At 49.7% G+C, this 14,834-nt stretch overlaps 1 protein-coding gene across 1 annotated transcript in view; it reads left to right on the top strand.

The window, feature by feature from the left end:
* Positions 1 to 14,834, top strand: part of LOC125621639 (butyrophilin-like protein 2) — a 53,294-nt gene that overhangs the window by 18,147 nt on the left and 20,313 nt on the right. The window contains exons 5-8 of the mRNA XM_075119492.1: positions 240 to 344; positions 2,380 to 2,400; positions 3,054 to 3,074; positions 3,191 to 3,217. Of these exons, the coding sequence (XP_074975593.1) occupies positions 240 to 344; positions 2,380 to 2,400; positions 3,054 to 3,074; positions 3,191 to 3,217 (174 nt within the window). The remainder of the gene's footprint in view (positions 1 to 239; positions 345 to 2,379; positions 2,401 to 3,053; positions 3,075 to 3,190; positions 3,218 to 14,834) is intronic.

Below are 14,834 nucleotides of genomic sequence, written 5' to 3'. Positions count from 1 at the left end.
TGGTAGCACTTCACATAGTATTGAATGGTGTGTTAAATACTATCAAAAGTGTGTGAGCAGAACCTCTCTTAAAATTGGTTTCTGCCCATTTTTATCTTGCAGGGAGCAATTTTTCCCACATTTTTTTCAAGCAAACCCTGATGTAATACATTTTTCTAGAGTAAAAGTGTACACTGTTTGTCATTCCAAACTATAGTATAGTTTGTTATTTCCAAACTGATGTGGGCTTTGTGTTTCAGATTTCTTTTTCCCAAGAATGTCTCCTTGGCTGGTGGTGTGGAGTGTGACTCTGGTGATTTCGTTAGTGTTCGTCGGCCTTACTCTTTTTCTGCTCAAATTAAGAGGTAAAGCTGGAATGGGGAAAATACCGTGTAATCAGAATGAGATTTTCTCCATAGAAAAGACAGTTTAGACTTTTCTACATGAGAAAGTTACATCATCTTAAGGTGTGAAATTAAATGGATTTTGTTAAACCAATGCAAACCTCTGTGTGGACACATCAATTTAAGTGGAGTTTATTTCAGGTTACCTTAAACCTGTTCCTATTCATCTTAAAATAAGCCTACACTTGGTTTGCACCAGTTTAATTAGATTGTCAATGGAGTCTGAGGGAGTTAGGTTCCCAACTCGCACTGTAATTCAATGTAGTTGGGGGGTTTTAAGTACCCTTGGCTCGAACGAAAATCCTTGTCTTATGAAGTTTCTGCTGTTTAATTCTAGTGTGTTCCAAAGATTATTACAGTATTAAGGAATGGCTTGTTGTTTTGTTGTTATGGAAGGCTCCATCCAGGAATGCCAGTACACAGAGTCTTCCAAATTTTTCTTTTTTTTACTTTGTTTTAGTGTGTGAGCAAATGTTCAGTCTTGGGGAAGACAGGCTGTGTTGTTGTTAGTTTGGGGTTCTGCAAAGTTTCAGGAAGAGGGAATTGAACAAGAAAGGAACAAGGAGAGTTTGCTCATTGTCTTGATCTCAGGTTAGAGTCAATTCTTGAGGTATCAAATCTTGAGATTCTCTAGGAACCAAATGTCATGGATCCACACTCCAGCTCTTAAAGAGTCAATTGGAGGAATCCCTTCAGTTTGCCTCGCATCCAAAGGATCTCACTCTTCCTTCAGAGTAGGCCTCACAGCCTCATTGTTACCCGGGGTTCTTTCAACCCAAAGCTCTTGGTAACTTTTACTCTGTGTGAGGTGGTGTCAGGAAATAAATCGGGGAGACACGGCCGTCTGACCGATAGATGGCTGGCACAAACAGGACAACACAAGAGTGCTTTCATTTAAAGCTAAACTTTACTTAGTCTCAAGCACTTATATACACGTCTGCAACAGGTTAGTAAAACACCCCCAACCCTTGATAATTACCAACGCTGAGTGTGGCTCTCGAGTGGCACAGCGACAGCCCGTCTACCAGTGGGAAACACAAGATGCATCCAGAGAGAGAGTCCAGTCCTGAAGAGTCCCCCTACCTCAAACTTTTTCCCCTTATTTATACATTAGTAATAGAATGACATGTCCCTTAAAGCAAACTTGTTAAGTAAGCAGTTTCAATGGTCAAGCGAGAGGTTCCTTCTGATTATCAATTAACCAGGTGTGGGTTTTTCCAGAGTTTGCAGTCTTGAGGCCCCAATAGACATTCCTGGGGCACATCCTGATCTTCTAAGATGCATGTATCAGCAACTTCAACACAATTCTTATCAGGAAGGACGCGGGGTCAAGCTGCCCTCTGTGGCACCCAAACCCCCCCCCCCCCCCGCCTGGTTAAACTGAGACTGCTGAATGGCCAATTTACAGCCTGCTGACTTGGCTGCTTTTAGCAATAAGCCATAGTGGTTTTAGGCACTTTACTGGTTTGCCAAAGTCTCCCCGTACATCATCACCTGCTTAACTGAGCCTCTGGGCTCCTGCACTCGGGTTTTCACACCAAGAGCTTTCCCCAGCTAATTTACACTTAGACAGACTCCTGAACAGAGGCTGGTATGCTCTTCAGGGACTTATGTGCCACAGCAAGTTTTTGCAGTGACGTGAAACAGCCTTCTCAAAACAGAGTAGGATTTATTAGTCATCTGGCATCAATTCTTGGCGTTCCCTGGGAACCAAGCCCTGGTGCTAGGTGAAGTTCTTAGAAGAAACAATTGCCTGTGTGCTGTTTGTGACCATCTCTGTTCTAGGCCAGGTCTATGTGTAAATAAATCAAATTACACTCTGTGTCGCTGATTTCTCCTGCACTGGGCACCCAACCTGCAAGTCCGTGGGGAGCTGCAATGGCTTGGTAGAGCAGCATCATTATTATTACACAAGGACTCATAATGAAAAGATCCTTTTAAATCTAGAGTCACTGAAAAAGTCCCTACATAATTTTATTTATATTTTCTTTTTTAGGGAAACATCTCAACACTATCAGTAAGTTCCGTTTTCTCCTGGTAGAACCAATGTTATGCTCTGAAAGATTTTTGAATAAATGTGACAATATCAACTTGAAAATCATAAGTAATACTAATTGCATAACTTATTGTATCGGTAATGGGTAGGAAGCCAGTATTGGACATGTGTCTTCAGGAGGCACCATGGAGTGGGTGACTGGGGGGACTGGGCACTTGATGCCCATGGCAGAAATGGCTCCATGCCAGCTCCATAAAACAACTTCTGAGAGGGGCTGGTGGCAGCCCAGGATTGAAGTGAGGATGTGGTCACCCAGATCAGGATTCTGTGCACTGAGTGCCGACAGCCCTGGCATGTAGGTGACGCATGTGAGTTATAAGTGTGACCTTTCACCCAGCTCAAGGCTAGCATAAAGGCCACTGAGAGAATTTTGGGCTGCCTTCTGCCTTTCCTTATAGAGCTGCACCTGATCAGACCCCTAGTGCAACTACACAAGTGTGAAAAGTGACTTGCACTGGTGTGGCTTATCCTGTGTCCAATCCCTAGGATTGTACTGATGTAAAACAATGCACAGTAGAGAGGCCAATTGATCAATGATTGGGGGGCAGGCAGGGGTTAATTTCACCCAGGAGAAGCTTTTACAGGATGTCCTTTTATTTCTGTTTATTGTTTAGGTAAACTTCAAGTAGACCTAGGTAAGGGCATTTTTCTCTCTCTCTCTCTGGTGCAGCCTTTTCTTGTGTTGATGAATCCTATTGATGCTCAATTTGTCTGGCTTAATTCTCATCCCCATCTATGTGTTTGCTTTCAGAGTGGAGGAGATCCCTAAGCGATGTAGGTAATTACAACTCATACTGCATCAATGGCAGATCCTGCTCCCTTTCACTGCACAAAAAACAAGAAGGAAAATGTAATATAATATTGTCCCTGTTCAGAGAAGACAGAGTCCTGAGGCTCAAAGGAGGGAGAGGAAAGGACTACCACAATCCGCCCTCCTTACACATTGCTCCCATGATTCTGGAAATGATCCCTGCTCCGAGTGACTGAGCAGTTATTGTCCATTAGGATCCCAGCCCTGGTGTCAGGTAGAGGAACAAGAGTGACCAGCTCCAAGAGTTCAAACCAAGGAGTCACTCTACTCAGACTTCAAATTCTGCATCTTTTCTCTTCTCGCCTCTTTCCTCTCTCCACCAAATCCCAACTTTCTGCTGTTTTTAACCATCCTTTCCACCTTCTCCTTCATGAAATTAATGTCCAAACCCTCTTTCTCCTCTCCCCACCCCTAACTTCCTTCTCTTGTAGAAGCTCCTTGCTTCTAAATCAAAATCCCAATTTTAAAAACTGAAATCTGGACTGATAATTCTCTTTGGCTGGCCCTGATGACTAGCTACAGAATTTTAGTTAGGGATCTATTGAATCTTGTCATTATCTACAGAGCTCTGGCTATGTGGCAGGATGGAGCAGGCATCATGCTGGCATCAACAAGAGAGAGCCAAGGTTTTAAAATGAAGTGAGGGAGGGCTCATCAGGGAGTAGTTAATTGTGACCATGTGAATGATATGAGTGGAAATCTACTGGGGCTTCCCTATGATTCCAGAGTCTCTAGTCCCCATCAGGGGAAGAGCAGGATGAGAAACATTCAGAGTCTCAGTCTCAGCTCAGCAAAACTTCTTGCTCTGTCACCTCCCTCAAGAGTGACTCTCCTCTGCACTGTGCTGACCTCTCAGAGCTGCTCCCCATTCAGAGCCGGGTACATCCTGGAGGAAGGAGATTCCCTGAGTCACTCCCCAGCTAGGGCAGATTCTGTCACTGACGCCATCACATCCTCCCGCAGGGCCGAGCTCTGCCCCTCACGCTCTGATTCTCTCTCCCCAGCGAATGTGACTCTGGATCCAGACACGGCTTATCCCGACCTCGTCCTGTCTGAGGGTGGGAAAAGTGTGAGATGGAGAGACAGGTGGCAGGATCTGCCCGACAACCCTGAGAGATTTGACACTGAGCCCTGTGTGCTGGGCTGTGAGGGATTCACCGCGGGGAGACATTGCTGGGAGGTGGAGGTGGGGGATGGGCAATACTGGGCTGTGGGGGTGGCCAGAGAGTCTGTGGGGAGGAAGGGAGGGATCAGCCTCAGCCCTGAGGGGGGGATCTGGGCAGTGGAGTGGTGGGGGGATCAGTTCCAGGCTCTCACCTCCCCTGAGACCCCCCTGCCCCTGAGCCGGGCCCCCAGCAGGATCCGGGTTTGTCTGGACTGTGGCCGGGAGCAGGTGACATTTATCGATACTGGTGCCGAGGCCCCGATCTTCACTTTCCCGCCGGGCTCCGTCCCTGGGGAGAGAATCCGCCCCTGGCTCGGGGTGGGGTGGGGATCCCGGCTCCGACTGCGTCCCTGAGACCCACAGCAGAGGGGGGAACCGGAAATCAGCCTCTCTAGCCTCACGGACCCCAGTCTCTATGACCTTGGAGGACTCCCATCTACCCAGCCCCTGGAAGCTCCTCCCCCTCCCTCCCTGCAAATCCAGGAGGCAGAGGGGGAGGGGGAGGAACCCCTGGGGCTGCAGGACGGGCAGAGGGGCCCTGAGGGGCAGAGGCGGGGGCTGGGCAGGGACCCAGCATGAATCAATCAGGGTTTTGGGAGAAGCTGGAAGCTCTGCAGCAGCTGGGCGCATTTTGTGCAGATCTGTGGGATTAGATCTCGGTGGGGCAGCAAGAGGGGAAGGCAGAAAATCAGGGGAAAGAAGGGAGCAGCCAAGGAGGATGATCTGTGGGAGGGAGGGGAGGAGAGTGGGAAAGACACAGGAAAATAAACAGGGATCACAAGTGAGGGCTAGAAAAATGCTAAGTAGAAAAGGAGAGTATGAAAGAAAAGGGAGAAGGAAAGGGAACATCAGAGGGACAGAGGGATTTATGATGTGAGACTGTAACTCATTAATTTCCTATATTAATTCCTGGGCATTGGTGCTATTTTAGTGCCATTAAGCAAACTGCTCTGAGTAGCTGTGGATCTTCTTACAATATGCTGTGGTCATTAAACTCTGTCTTAGCTCCTTTTACTTTCCTGCTTTCCACCTACTTATTGTAAAATAAAAACACTACAAACCATTCTTGTTTCCTTCATCTTCATGTCCCAGCCGTAATTGTTGTGGGCAGCTCAAGAACATGAGGTCCAACCTCAGGGCAGTTACAAAGCAGGGCACAAACCCCCCACTGGTTGTCTGTTCTGTATTTAGATTTCACTCACCAGGTATCAACCGTGAACCCCTCAAGCACTAAAACAGCCTTAACACGGGTGGCGGGTGAAGCTTCCCCTGGGGGAGGCTAGTTCCCTGTCCCACCTCTTGCAACCCCATTCCACCCCGGTGCCCCCCCCAGGCCCTGTCCCCACTTCACCGCAGGCCCTGCCCAGCCACCACCATTCACTGCATCACTCTCCTGCCCATGTGAGGGCAGCGTTGATAAGGGATGCGGCAAGGGGGGAGGGCTCTTGATGGGGAGGAGGGGTGAGGAAGGATGCGGAGCAGGTTGGGGGTCTTGCGGGCAGAGGATGGGTGAGAGGAGGGACATGGCAACGTGGGGATCTCACGGGGCGATGGAGTAGAGGAGGGACATGAGTGAGGTATGGGGAGTCTCACGGGCAAGGAGATGGAGGAGAGGAGGGACACAGTGAGTGATGGGTAGAGGCATCTTGTGGGTTGGGGGGTGGATGAGAGGAGGGACAGGGTGCGCTGGGCAGTCTTGCGGGGAGGGTTGAGGAGAGGAGGGACACAGTGACCCGTGGGCTGGGAGATCTTGCAGGGGCTGGGGGATGAGGAGGGATGGGGCAAGTGGCAGTTGGGGGGGGATTTTGTTGGGGGGGTGAAGGAAAGGAGGGTCATGGAGAGCAGTGGGGGAAGGATCTCACAGGGGATAGGGTGGAGGTGAGGAGGCACACAGTGAGCAGCGGGCAGGCGTTTCACGGGGGGGGTGAGGAAGTATGTGGTGAGTGGCAGGCGGGGGGGGGGTCTCGCGGGGGTGAGGAGGGATGTGGCAGGCAGGGCCCTCTGAATGAGACACCCATGTGGAAAGTTGGGGGTAGTTAATTCAGATAGGAAAGCAAGACGTGATATGGATAGTATCAGAAACCACCACTAGTAGCTAAACCCGATGGCTAAATTTGATGGGGCTGTTTTTCACACAACCCCTGGCAAAGAGCTATGAAAATTTTGCGGGCGGGGGAACCAAGTTTGGAGGGGCACCAGCAAACGATACCCCTGTTTGGAAGGGGAAAAAAAGTAAACTTGTGAGAATGAAGGACAGCGAAGGCTTTGAAATAGGGTGGCCACCACTGAGGTACAAAAAATGAGGATGTCCTCAGGCCATAAGCCTGGCAGTATCTACTGATCACCTTACACATGTCCCAGGGCAGCTACCTCCAAAAAGCATATGCTTCAGTGTTCACAGAATGGGAGGATTAGTTACAGACATTAGGTTTATTATTTTTAATTAAAAGGTATAAAAAGTTCATAATATTGGAAGTCCAAAATGGTATTAATTGTCATAGGAACATAAAACCATTTCAGATATATGGAACCTTTTGGAGCAGTAACAGTCAATCAATGGTTGCAATTTCAGCTTGCAAGCTACGGCCTGGTATCCAGAAACAGAATGTAACCATGTCCTTAGCTGTATTCAGTGCAATTGTCATTGATACCAGTGTCATGTGTGTCTAGATAGCCAAATACATATCACCAGTGTTACCGACTCTTGCCATTTTACCATGAGGGTGGCAGTATTTGGTGTTTTTATTCTGAAAGCACAAGCTTCTGGAATCAAATGATTGCTTGAGAATCACAGTTTTCACTAAGTATACCAATAAAAAAAATTTTAACTTGTGGTTTTGGAAAAAAAGTGAAAATGTGAATCTAATGCACTCCTAAAGGCTCAGAAACAAAACACGAAAAGAACCCCAAACATATTTGGTTTTAAATCATAATTCTTTGAGGCATGATGTACCATATGATTTCTTGGGGTTATCACTACTGTATATCTATGTTTAGTTAAAATTACAGTAGAAATTTGCCTCTGAGAGAGATTTCATTCAAGAGTGTGTTATTAGGTTGACCCGAGTGGATGGCTGATGTTGAAGGCCCTGCGCACTGTTCTAGTTGAGAGCAGAATTTGATGATGAGTCTGGTATCTTTCATACAATCTAGTGTATTTACAAAGTATGTAGGAAGTTCTGTTTCCATTATCTAAGGAGGCACCAAACCATCCCACCCATCCAAAAAAACCTCAGAAATCTTCCTTTGCTCACTGCTCCAAACTCTCTCAGTCAACTTGTGACTGGGTGCGCGTGTGGACGCACACACACACACACACACACACAACACAAAAATTCCAGAGTGGCCTCGGGTCTTCTCTTTGCTATTGTGTCTTGCTCTCATGTGTAACCGTTAACCTGGACAAAGGGAAGCTGCTACATTCATCCGTTTAAGGGGCTTTAAACCAACAATAGGCCAGTGCCCTTAGTGAACATGGGCGAAGTAAGTCAATCGTGAACCAGGTAGCACAATGACATACCTCTACACAGTCTTACCCAAAGTGATGGTGAACTAAGAACAATGAGAGTAATAAAATAAATAATTAAAAGGGGTGAAACTGCATTTACCGGGGATTAGATAAAAGGGAGAGCAACACAAGCCATCAAACACTGCTCAGGGGATTCTGTGCCCCTGCGTAGGCACAGAATTCATGTGCCATCCAGAATTTTCTTTTTCTCTGCAGAAAATACATTCCGCCAGAGACGTGCTGCAGTTACACCTTTCACCCACCAGGGGCCACTGGGGGCGGGGGGGCAAGTGGGCAATTGCCTAGGGGCCCAGGAGATTTCAAAGGGCCTGGGGACCCTGGCTGCCACCACTGCGGTGGTCCTGGTAGCGGTGGCCGGGAGCCCCAGGCCATTTGAAATCACCCAGGCGTGCTGCAGGGCTCCTACGCGCACAGGCTGGATGGGTGCAGTGGCAGATTAGGGGGAGGAGAAGCTCCAGACCCCAGCAGGAGATGCACTGGGCAGGGTGGGGATAAAGGAGAAACCCCGGACCTAAATTCCCTCTCAGCTACGCCCCTTCCCTGACCCCCACCAAGCCTAGCCCAGACCTGCTCTGGCTGGGGGACAGATGCCCCCGGCTGAGCCACTGGAGATGCTGTGACCATGGAGAGGCACCTCTCAAGTGGCCCCAAGCTGCTTCGGTGAGAGAGGGCTGGGGGTAGTACCCGGGGCAGCCAGCACCCCAAACCCTTCATCACCAGCCTGACCCCTAACCCCACATGCACAGCCAGAGCCCTCACCTGCCCCACACTCGAACCCTATGCCCCAGCCCTGAGCCCCCCTGAGACCGCTTGGCCCCAGCCCTACCACACACCTCCATATTGGTGCACATAACAAAAGTCATTCCGCACATGGACATAAAAAATTACAGGGAACACTGCCACGGACCCCGGCAGAAGCCGTGCAGGGTGGGTGGGAGAAGCCCTGGACCCTGGGAGAAGACGTGGGGCTGAAGCCCCCAGTTCAGGACCCCCAGATGCCCTAGCGGCAGAAGCTGCAGGGCTAAAGCCCTGACCCCCCTCTATGCGGAGCTGGCCTGAGTCCCTCACTCTCCCGTGCCCCCTGCAGGGAGCTGGCTCTCACTCTCAGACTGTGGAGTAATTCAGCCCAAATCTACTCACCTTGGTATCGCCATTTCCCCCATCACCACACAGCCATGAATGGATTCAGCCTAGGAGGCAGGGTCAGCATTAGCCCCATGTGGCAGGTGGGATCTAGGGCACCCAGAGGTGAAGTGAATTGCAGCCTTGGGAAACAACGGAGAGGGGCTGCCGCCGAATTGCCGCCGGGGCTGCTGCCGGAGTGCCGCCCTTCAGCAGGGCCACCCCAGGCACCAGCTTGCTTTGCTGCGCCTGGTTCATGGCAGGGAGGTTGTTGGTTGGGGGGGGGCGGGCGTTGTGGTTTGAGGGGGGGATAGCAGTACCTGCAGCAGAGCAGCATTGATTTAACCTGCCCTTGCCCTGCTGGCCTGGCAGTTGCAGTGCACCGGGGCGGGGGGGCTGTTGTGGGGCAGCTGGGGTCGGGGGGACACACAGGCTGTGTGGGGGAGGGGCAGGCGGAGGCTGCAGCAGGGTTTGCGCGAGTTGGGGGGTTGGCACAGCTGGGCTGGGGGTGGCTCGACTGGGCTGGTGGGGGGAGGGGAGTGGCACCCACTGCCCTGTGCTAATTATTGGTCAGTCTTTGGTTATCTGGGGTGCACCAGCCTGGGAGGGGGTGTCTGCTGGGGATCTGCTCTGGGTGTGTACTGGCTGCACCTCGGGTTGGCTCCCCTGCTTTTCTTTTCTGTTTCTTTTTTTAAAAAAATATTAAAAGTTCTGCTCGGTGTGTTGGCCTGTCTTTCTCTTAGTGTTGGTTGGTGGGTCCTGGTGGGCACACTGGACTGGTGGTATCGTGTGGGGGGGAGGGGGTAAGAGGGGCAAAGGGGACACTGGCTGTGTGGGTTTCTGGCGGGGCACAGAGAGGTGTTGCTTCAGGGGGTCCCCAGAGTGTATGGGGGGAGGGATTTGAATGCAGAATGAGTAGGGGGTGCTGGTATATACAGTGTGTGGGGGTGTATGGTGGAGGCCTTAGCATGGACAGTGTGTGTGTGTGTGGGGGGGGTGTCGCATGGGGCCCAGAGTGGGGTGGAGGCGTGGGGGTCTGGCTCTGCCATTGTGGGGGCCCTGGCTGGGGCAGTTGGGGGGCCAGGCTTTTGTTTTTTGTTTTTATTTGGATTTTTTTCACCATCAGTGCTGGTACAGCACCCCCACCCCCAGCCTGCCCCTACCTTCCTGACCTCAGGAAAGTGAAAGTAACCTTGTCCCACTGCCCAGAGGGAGCCATGGCTGCAGAGAGCCCCGTGGAAAGTCTCCAGGAGGAAGCGACATGTCCCGTCTGTCTGGAGTATTTCACAGACCCTGTCACTCTGGAGTGTGGGCACAATTTCTGCCGCGCCTGCATCGCCCAGTGCTGGGAGGGACCTGACACAGCCGCCTCCTGCCCTCAGTGCAGAGAAACTGTGCAACAGAGAAACCTCAGGCCCAACAGGCAGCTGGCAAATGTAGAAATAGCCAAAGGGGCTGACTTTTCAGGCAGCGAAAGGAGCAGGAGGGGGCAGGGTGTGTGGGGAACACCAGGAGGCTCTGAAACTGTTCTGTGAAGAGGATCAAACCCCCATCTGTGTGGTGTGCGACAGATCCCAAGTGCACAGAGCTCACATGGTGGTTCCTACAGAGGAAGCTGCCCAGGAGTACAAGGTAGGGAGTTGCTGTCAAATTTAATGGTAATAACTTTGGTTACAAGGTTCATTTCACCGGAAGTTGCCTGTTGCAAGTGTATCTGCATCATTCAGCTCTCCAAAGCCTTCATTGAATGGGAGATACTACTGAAAAATAGATGATCTGGGAGAGTGGCAAGAAGGGCAAAAAATAGTCTTTCAAGATACCTGACATGGGAGACTTTTATCTAAGAAGTGGAATCCTTATTAAAACCAGCTTCCCCTGGTGAAATAAGGGAACTTTTTTATCATAGGTGCCAACCGCGTGGGTACTGCTGTCAGGCCCTGCTGATCAGTGCCTCTCCATGCCTCCCGCCTGTCAAGCTCAGCTGTGGGGGCTATTGAGGGGAGAGGAGAAGGAGTAAGCATTGGCACCCTCCGGGGATGGGGCAGAATGGGGTGAGTAGACTTGGGGTGGGGCCTTGGGAAAAGGGGTGGAGTCGGGGTGGGGCCTGGGCAGAGCCAGGTGTCAAGTCCCCTCCCCCCAGCACATTGGAAAATTGCTTTTTACAGAACAGAAGCGGTTAAATGATCAGTGAGGCTTGAATCACAAGACCTGCAGGCCGGTCTATGTGAGAATGCTGCCTTCAGGCTGGAGATGGGGAAGTTACAAGCTGTTGATCTTACTGATTTGTATCATAGAACTTATTATTAGTTTTATTTGGATCACAGCAGTCCCCACAGCCCCCAAATGAGATCTGGGCCCTGCATAAAACACAATGAGGGACAATGCCCACCTTGAACAGTTTGCAGACGAAGTAGACAAGAGGTGGGGAAGGGAAACTGAGGCACAGAGAGGGCAGTGACTTGTCCAAGGTCATGCAGTAGGTCAGTGGCAGAATTGGGAATACAACCAAGATATCCGAAGGTCCACTCCAGTGCCCAAACTGCTAGACCAGCCTGCCACCCCACAACAGCACTGAGCAGTGATGAAGTGCGGCCATTAGGAAGGAAAAAGAAAAGGAGTACTTGTGGCACCTTAGACTCTTTGACAAACATCCCAGGCCCAGCAGGGAGATGAGGTTTCTCATTGGGATGAAGGGGTTAAACTCAGATGCCGGCACAGGAGGTGACTGTGCTAAATAATGCACAAACCTCCTCCGTCCCCCCTCCCCCAGCACCTTGAATCCACACACAAAAGGGCTCCAGACAGCTCAGGGGTCCATGTCATTTACCACTGGGATTACACTGGATTGCAGCAAAACTAACTCCTGGGCTGTGCTGACCTGGGTCAGTCTGACCTGTTCTGCGGTGTACATGGGCAAGGACCAACCACAGCGGTTCCATGAGTCCCACAGTGCAGCATCTTCAAATCTCTCAGGATCCACTGCTTGGGTGATCTTTCTAGGGACTGGGACTGTAGATACCTACCCGGAAGGCATTGCTGCTGAGAGTGTTCAGGACAGCACTAGGGCAAAGCCCAACCATTCTAACAACAAATCAGCCTGTCTAATGGGGCTTGGCCCTAATGCTTCTTAGACCACGTCTGTCCAACCAGTGCAATCCCCAGGGCTTCAGGGCAGGAATTCAATGGGGACTTGGCTCCTGAGAAAATCCCAGCCCATATTTTGAGACTGATGTTTTCAATCTGGAATACCAGGATTTCAGGGCACATTGCCCCTCAATCAATTGCTTATAACATTTTCAATGAGCGGGTGAATTAAATTATATATTTTAGTTTTCTTTTTTTAATACCCCATGGAACCCCTCAGTCCCCACTCCCACAGCAGCAGGATTTGTAACATGACCTCCCCGGTCCCCCACCATTATTTCTGAGGCCAATCCCTGTTGGGGGACTTGACACACTGTTCCATCAGGTACACAAATGCTTACGAGCCAGATTAGAGGTCAGAGCTCCAAGGTTCTGTGCCTGGCTCTGTTGTGCAGTGGTGCTAACCAGATCATATCTATTTTATGCATTCAACCCAAAGGCAGTAGGAATGAGTGGCTAGCACCTGGGTTTTCCATATTGGAGAGCTGGGTTCTTTTCCCAGTTCCACCTGAAGTGACCTTGTGCAGCCTCTCAAATACTTTGTAATCAGGGGGAGAAAGTGTCTGATACTTCTCTGCTATCTCGGGTAGGGGATCTCGTGTTGTATTTGTGACACGAGTTGTGATGTGCATGGAAATATAAAGAACAAAAAAGAGAGGTGACATTTGAAGTCAAGGCTTCTAATGCTGACTTTGCTGCATGTTTGCTGGCAGAAGAGTCACACGTGTGTCTGTGAATAGCTGTCTCCTTTTGAAGCACGACAGCAAAAGCAATGGAAATCAGGGAAAATAGTGAATTTTCCACTAATCCAGTAATTTGGGAGCTCTGCTGGCCACATGATGCTGATCTTCCTTCTTGCCAGTTGGGAACTTGTAATTCAAAGGCAATTACAGTGTGCAAAATACATTGCCTATGTGACTCTGACAGACCAGCTCAGAGCAGAGCAATAGTTCACTTGTGTCCGAATATCAAAGAAGGGTTAAATGTATCAATGTGTATTCAGGCCAATTCACTGGTGCAGACAGAGATCAAACCAGAGATGTTAAGTGTATTGTTTTTACTTGTCTAAATCTTGTTGTTTATTATTACATTACCTTTCCATTCTGTAGGCCTTGGTAATTAGATTAACACACACTTCAGTTTAGGGTTGTGTTAAGATGAGAAGATGTCTGATGTGGAAACTTCATGAAAACTAATAAAGGCTGTTTGTTGTTATCTTACATGTAGATTGCATATACCCCTGTAATTACATTTCCATTGTATATTTCTTTGCAACTAAATAACCCATTAAATGTAGATGAAACCTTGTGGGATACAAATAAAGAAGCGGCCACCTTCCCTGCCAGGGGTGAACCCTGCAGAGCTGTGACCTAGACTTTGAAAACCGCTGATTTAAATCATGTCTCTTCAGATCCCCACCACACCACTTCAGCTCTGGGAATAATTGTTGGGCTGTGTGTGGGCCAGCTGCTGGAGGGAACATGACACAGGCTGTGCTAATGGCTTAGACCAGTATTTGCCAGTCATCAGCAGAACATTTGCGATCAGGGCTCTGGTCTCCTGTTGCTGGCTCTGGTGTGGTGTAACCGTTAGCACAGGTGAACCAATGAACAGATACTTGACACTTTCAGCCAAGGCCGTGGGGCTGAGGAGCTAAGACCTGGGATTCCATGTGGAGACCCTGATTCTGTTCCCCATTTTGACTTCAGTGACCTTGTGCGACTTCTGTTCACTTATTAGCAAAATGGGCTGCAAAGGTGTCCAATCCTAGGTTGCCTTCTAGGTCTGTGAATAGGAGGTCATGGTCAGTCATAAGGGCTGGGAGGTGCCTGCAAACACAAACAACACTCAAAGAAAAGGAGGACTTGTGGCACCTTAGAGACTAACCAATTTATTTAACCAATAGTCTCTAAGGTGCCACAAATACTCCTTTTCTTTTTGCGAATACAGACTAACACGGCTGTTCCTCTGAAACCACACTCAGTAGAAGTGGGATGATTTGTACTCATGGCCTCTAGCTTGTTTCACTTTCCCCCAACCCTTGTTTTGTGTGTGGGTGTCCTTGTTGGAGAGTATTCCCACTCTCCCATCCCGCTGTTACACTAAACAGTCTGGGAACTGTCTCATTGGCACAGTCAGCTGCAAGTGACATGGGATGAGGGATTCATCTCTTCAACTTCCACCTCAGCCCCTGGAGGCCACTTCTGTTGGCCAAAAATAACTGCATGTCACATGTATCTGATTGAAGACTGCAATTCTCAGGCAATACGTTCACCAGCAACAAAAACCCAGCAGCAGTGGGATCCTCCCCCTGAGCCCATGCACCAGAGCTGACAGCATCTGGATGCCATGAAGCAGCAAGGCTGGTTAGAAGCAAGTTTACAACCATGTAACCAGTTTGCCTTACACAGGGGTAACAATGTATCTCATCACAATGTGAGTCAGGATCTGTAACAACATTGTATCTGGTTGCTCAGGAAGTAACCAGCTGCTTCCCCAGGATGCCTCTGCCCAGCACGCCTTTCCCATCGCAGCTGCAGCTCCTGTTCTGGCTCCAGAAGGCCACTCCCCAGATTCCCTCTTGATCCTGATCTCAGATCCACTCTGCCACAGAAGAGTTCTGG

This window comes from Caretta caretta, chromosome 14 (genome assembly GCF_965140235.1).
Source record: "Caretta caretta isolate rCarCar2 chromosome 14, rCarCar1.hap1, whole genome shotgun sequence".
In the NCBI taxonomy this organism is placed as follows: Eukaryota; Metazoa; Chordata; order Testudines; family Cheloniidae; genus Caretta; species Caretta caretta.
Note: the sequence above shows the minus strand (reverse complement) of the source record. Positions and strands in the feature narration are given on the sequence as shown.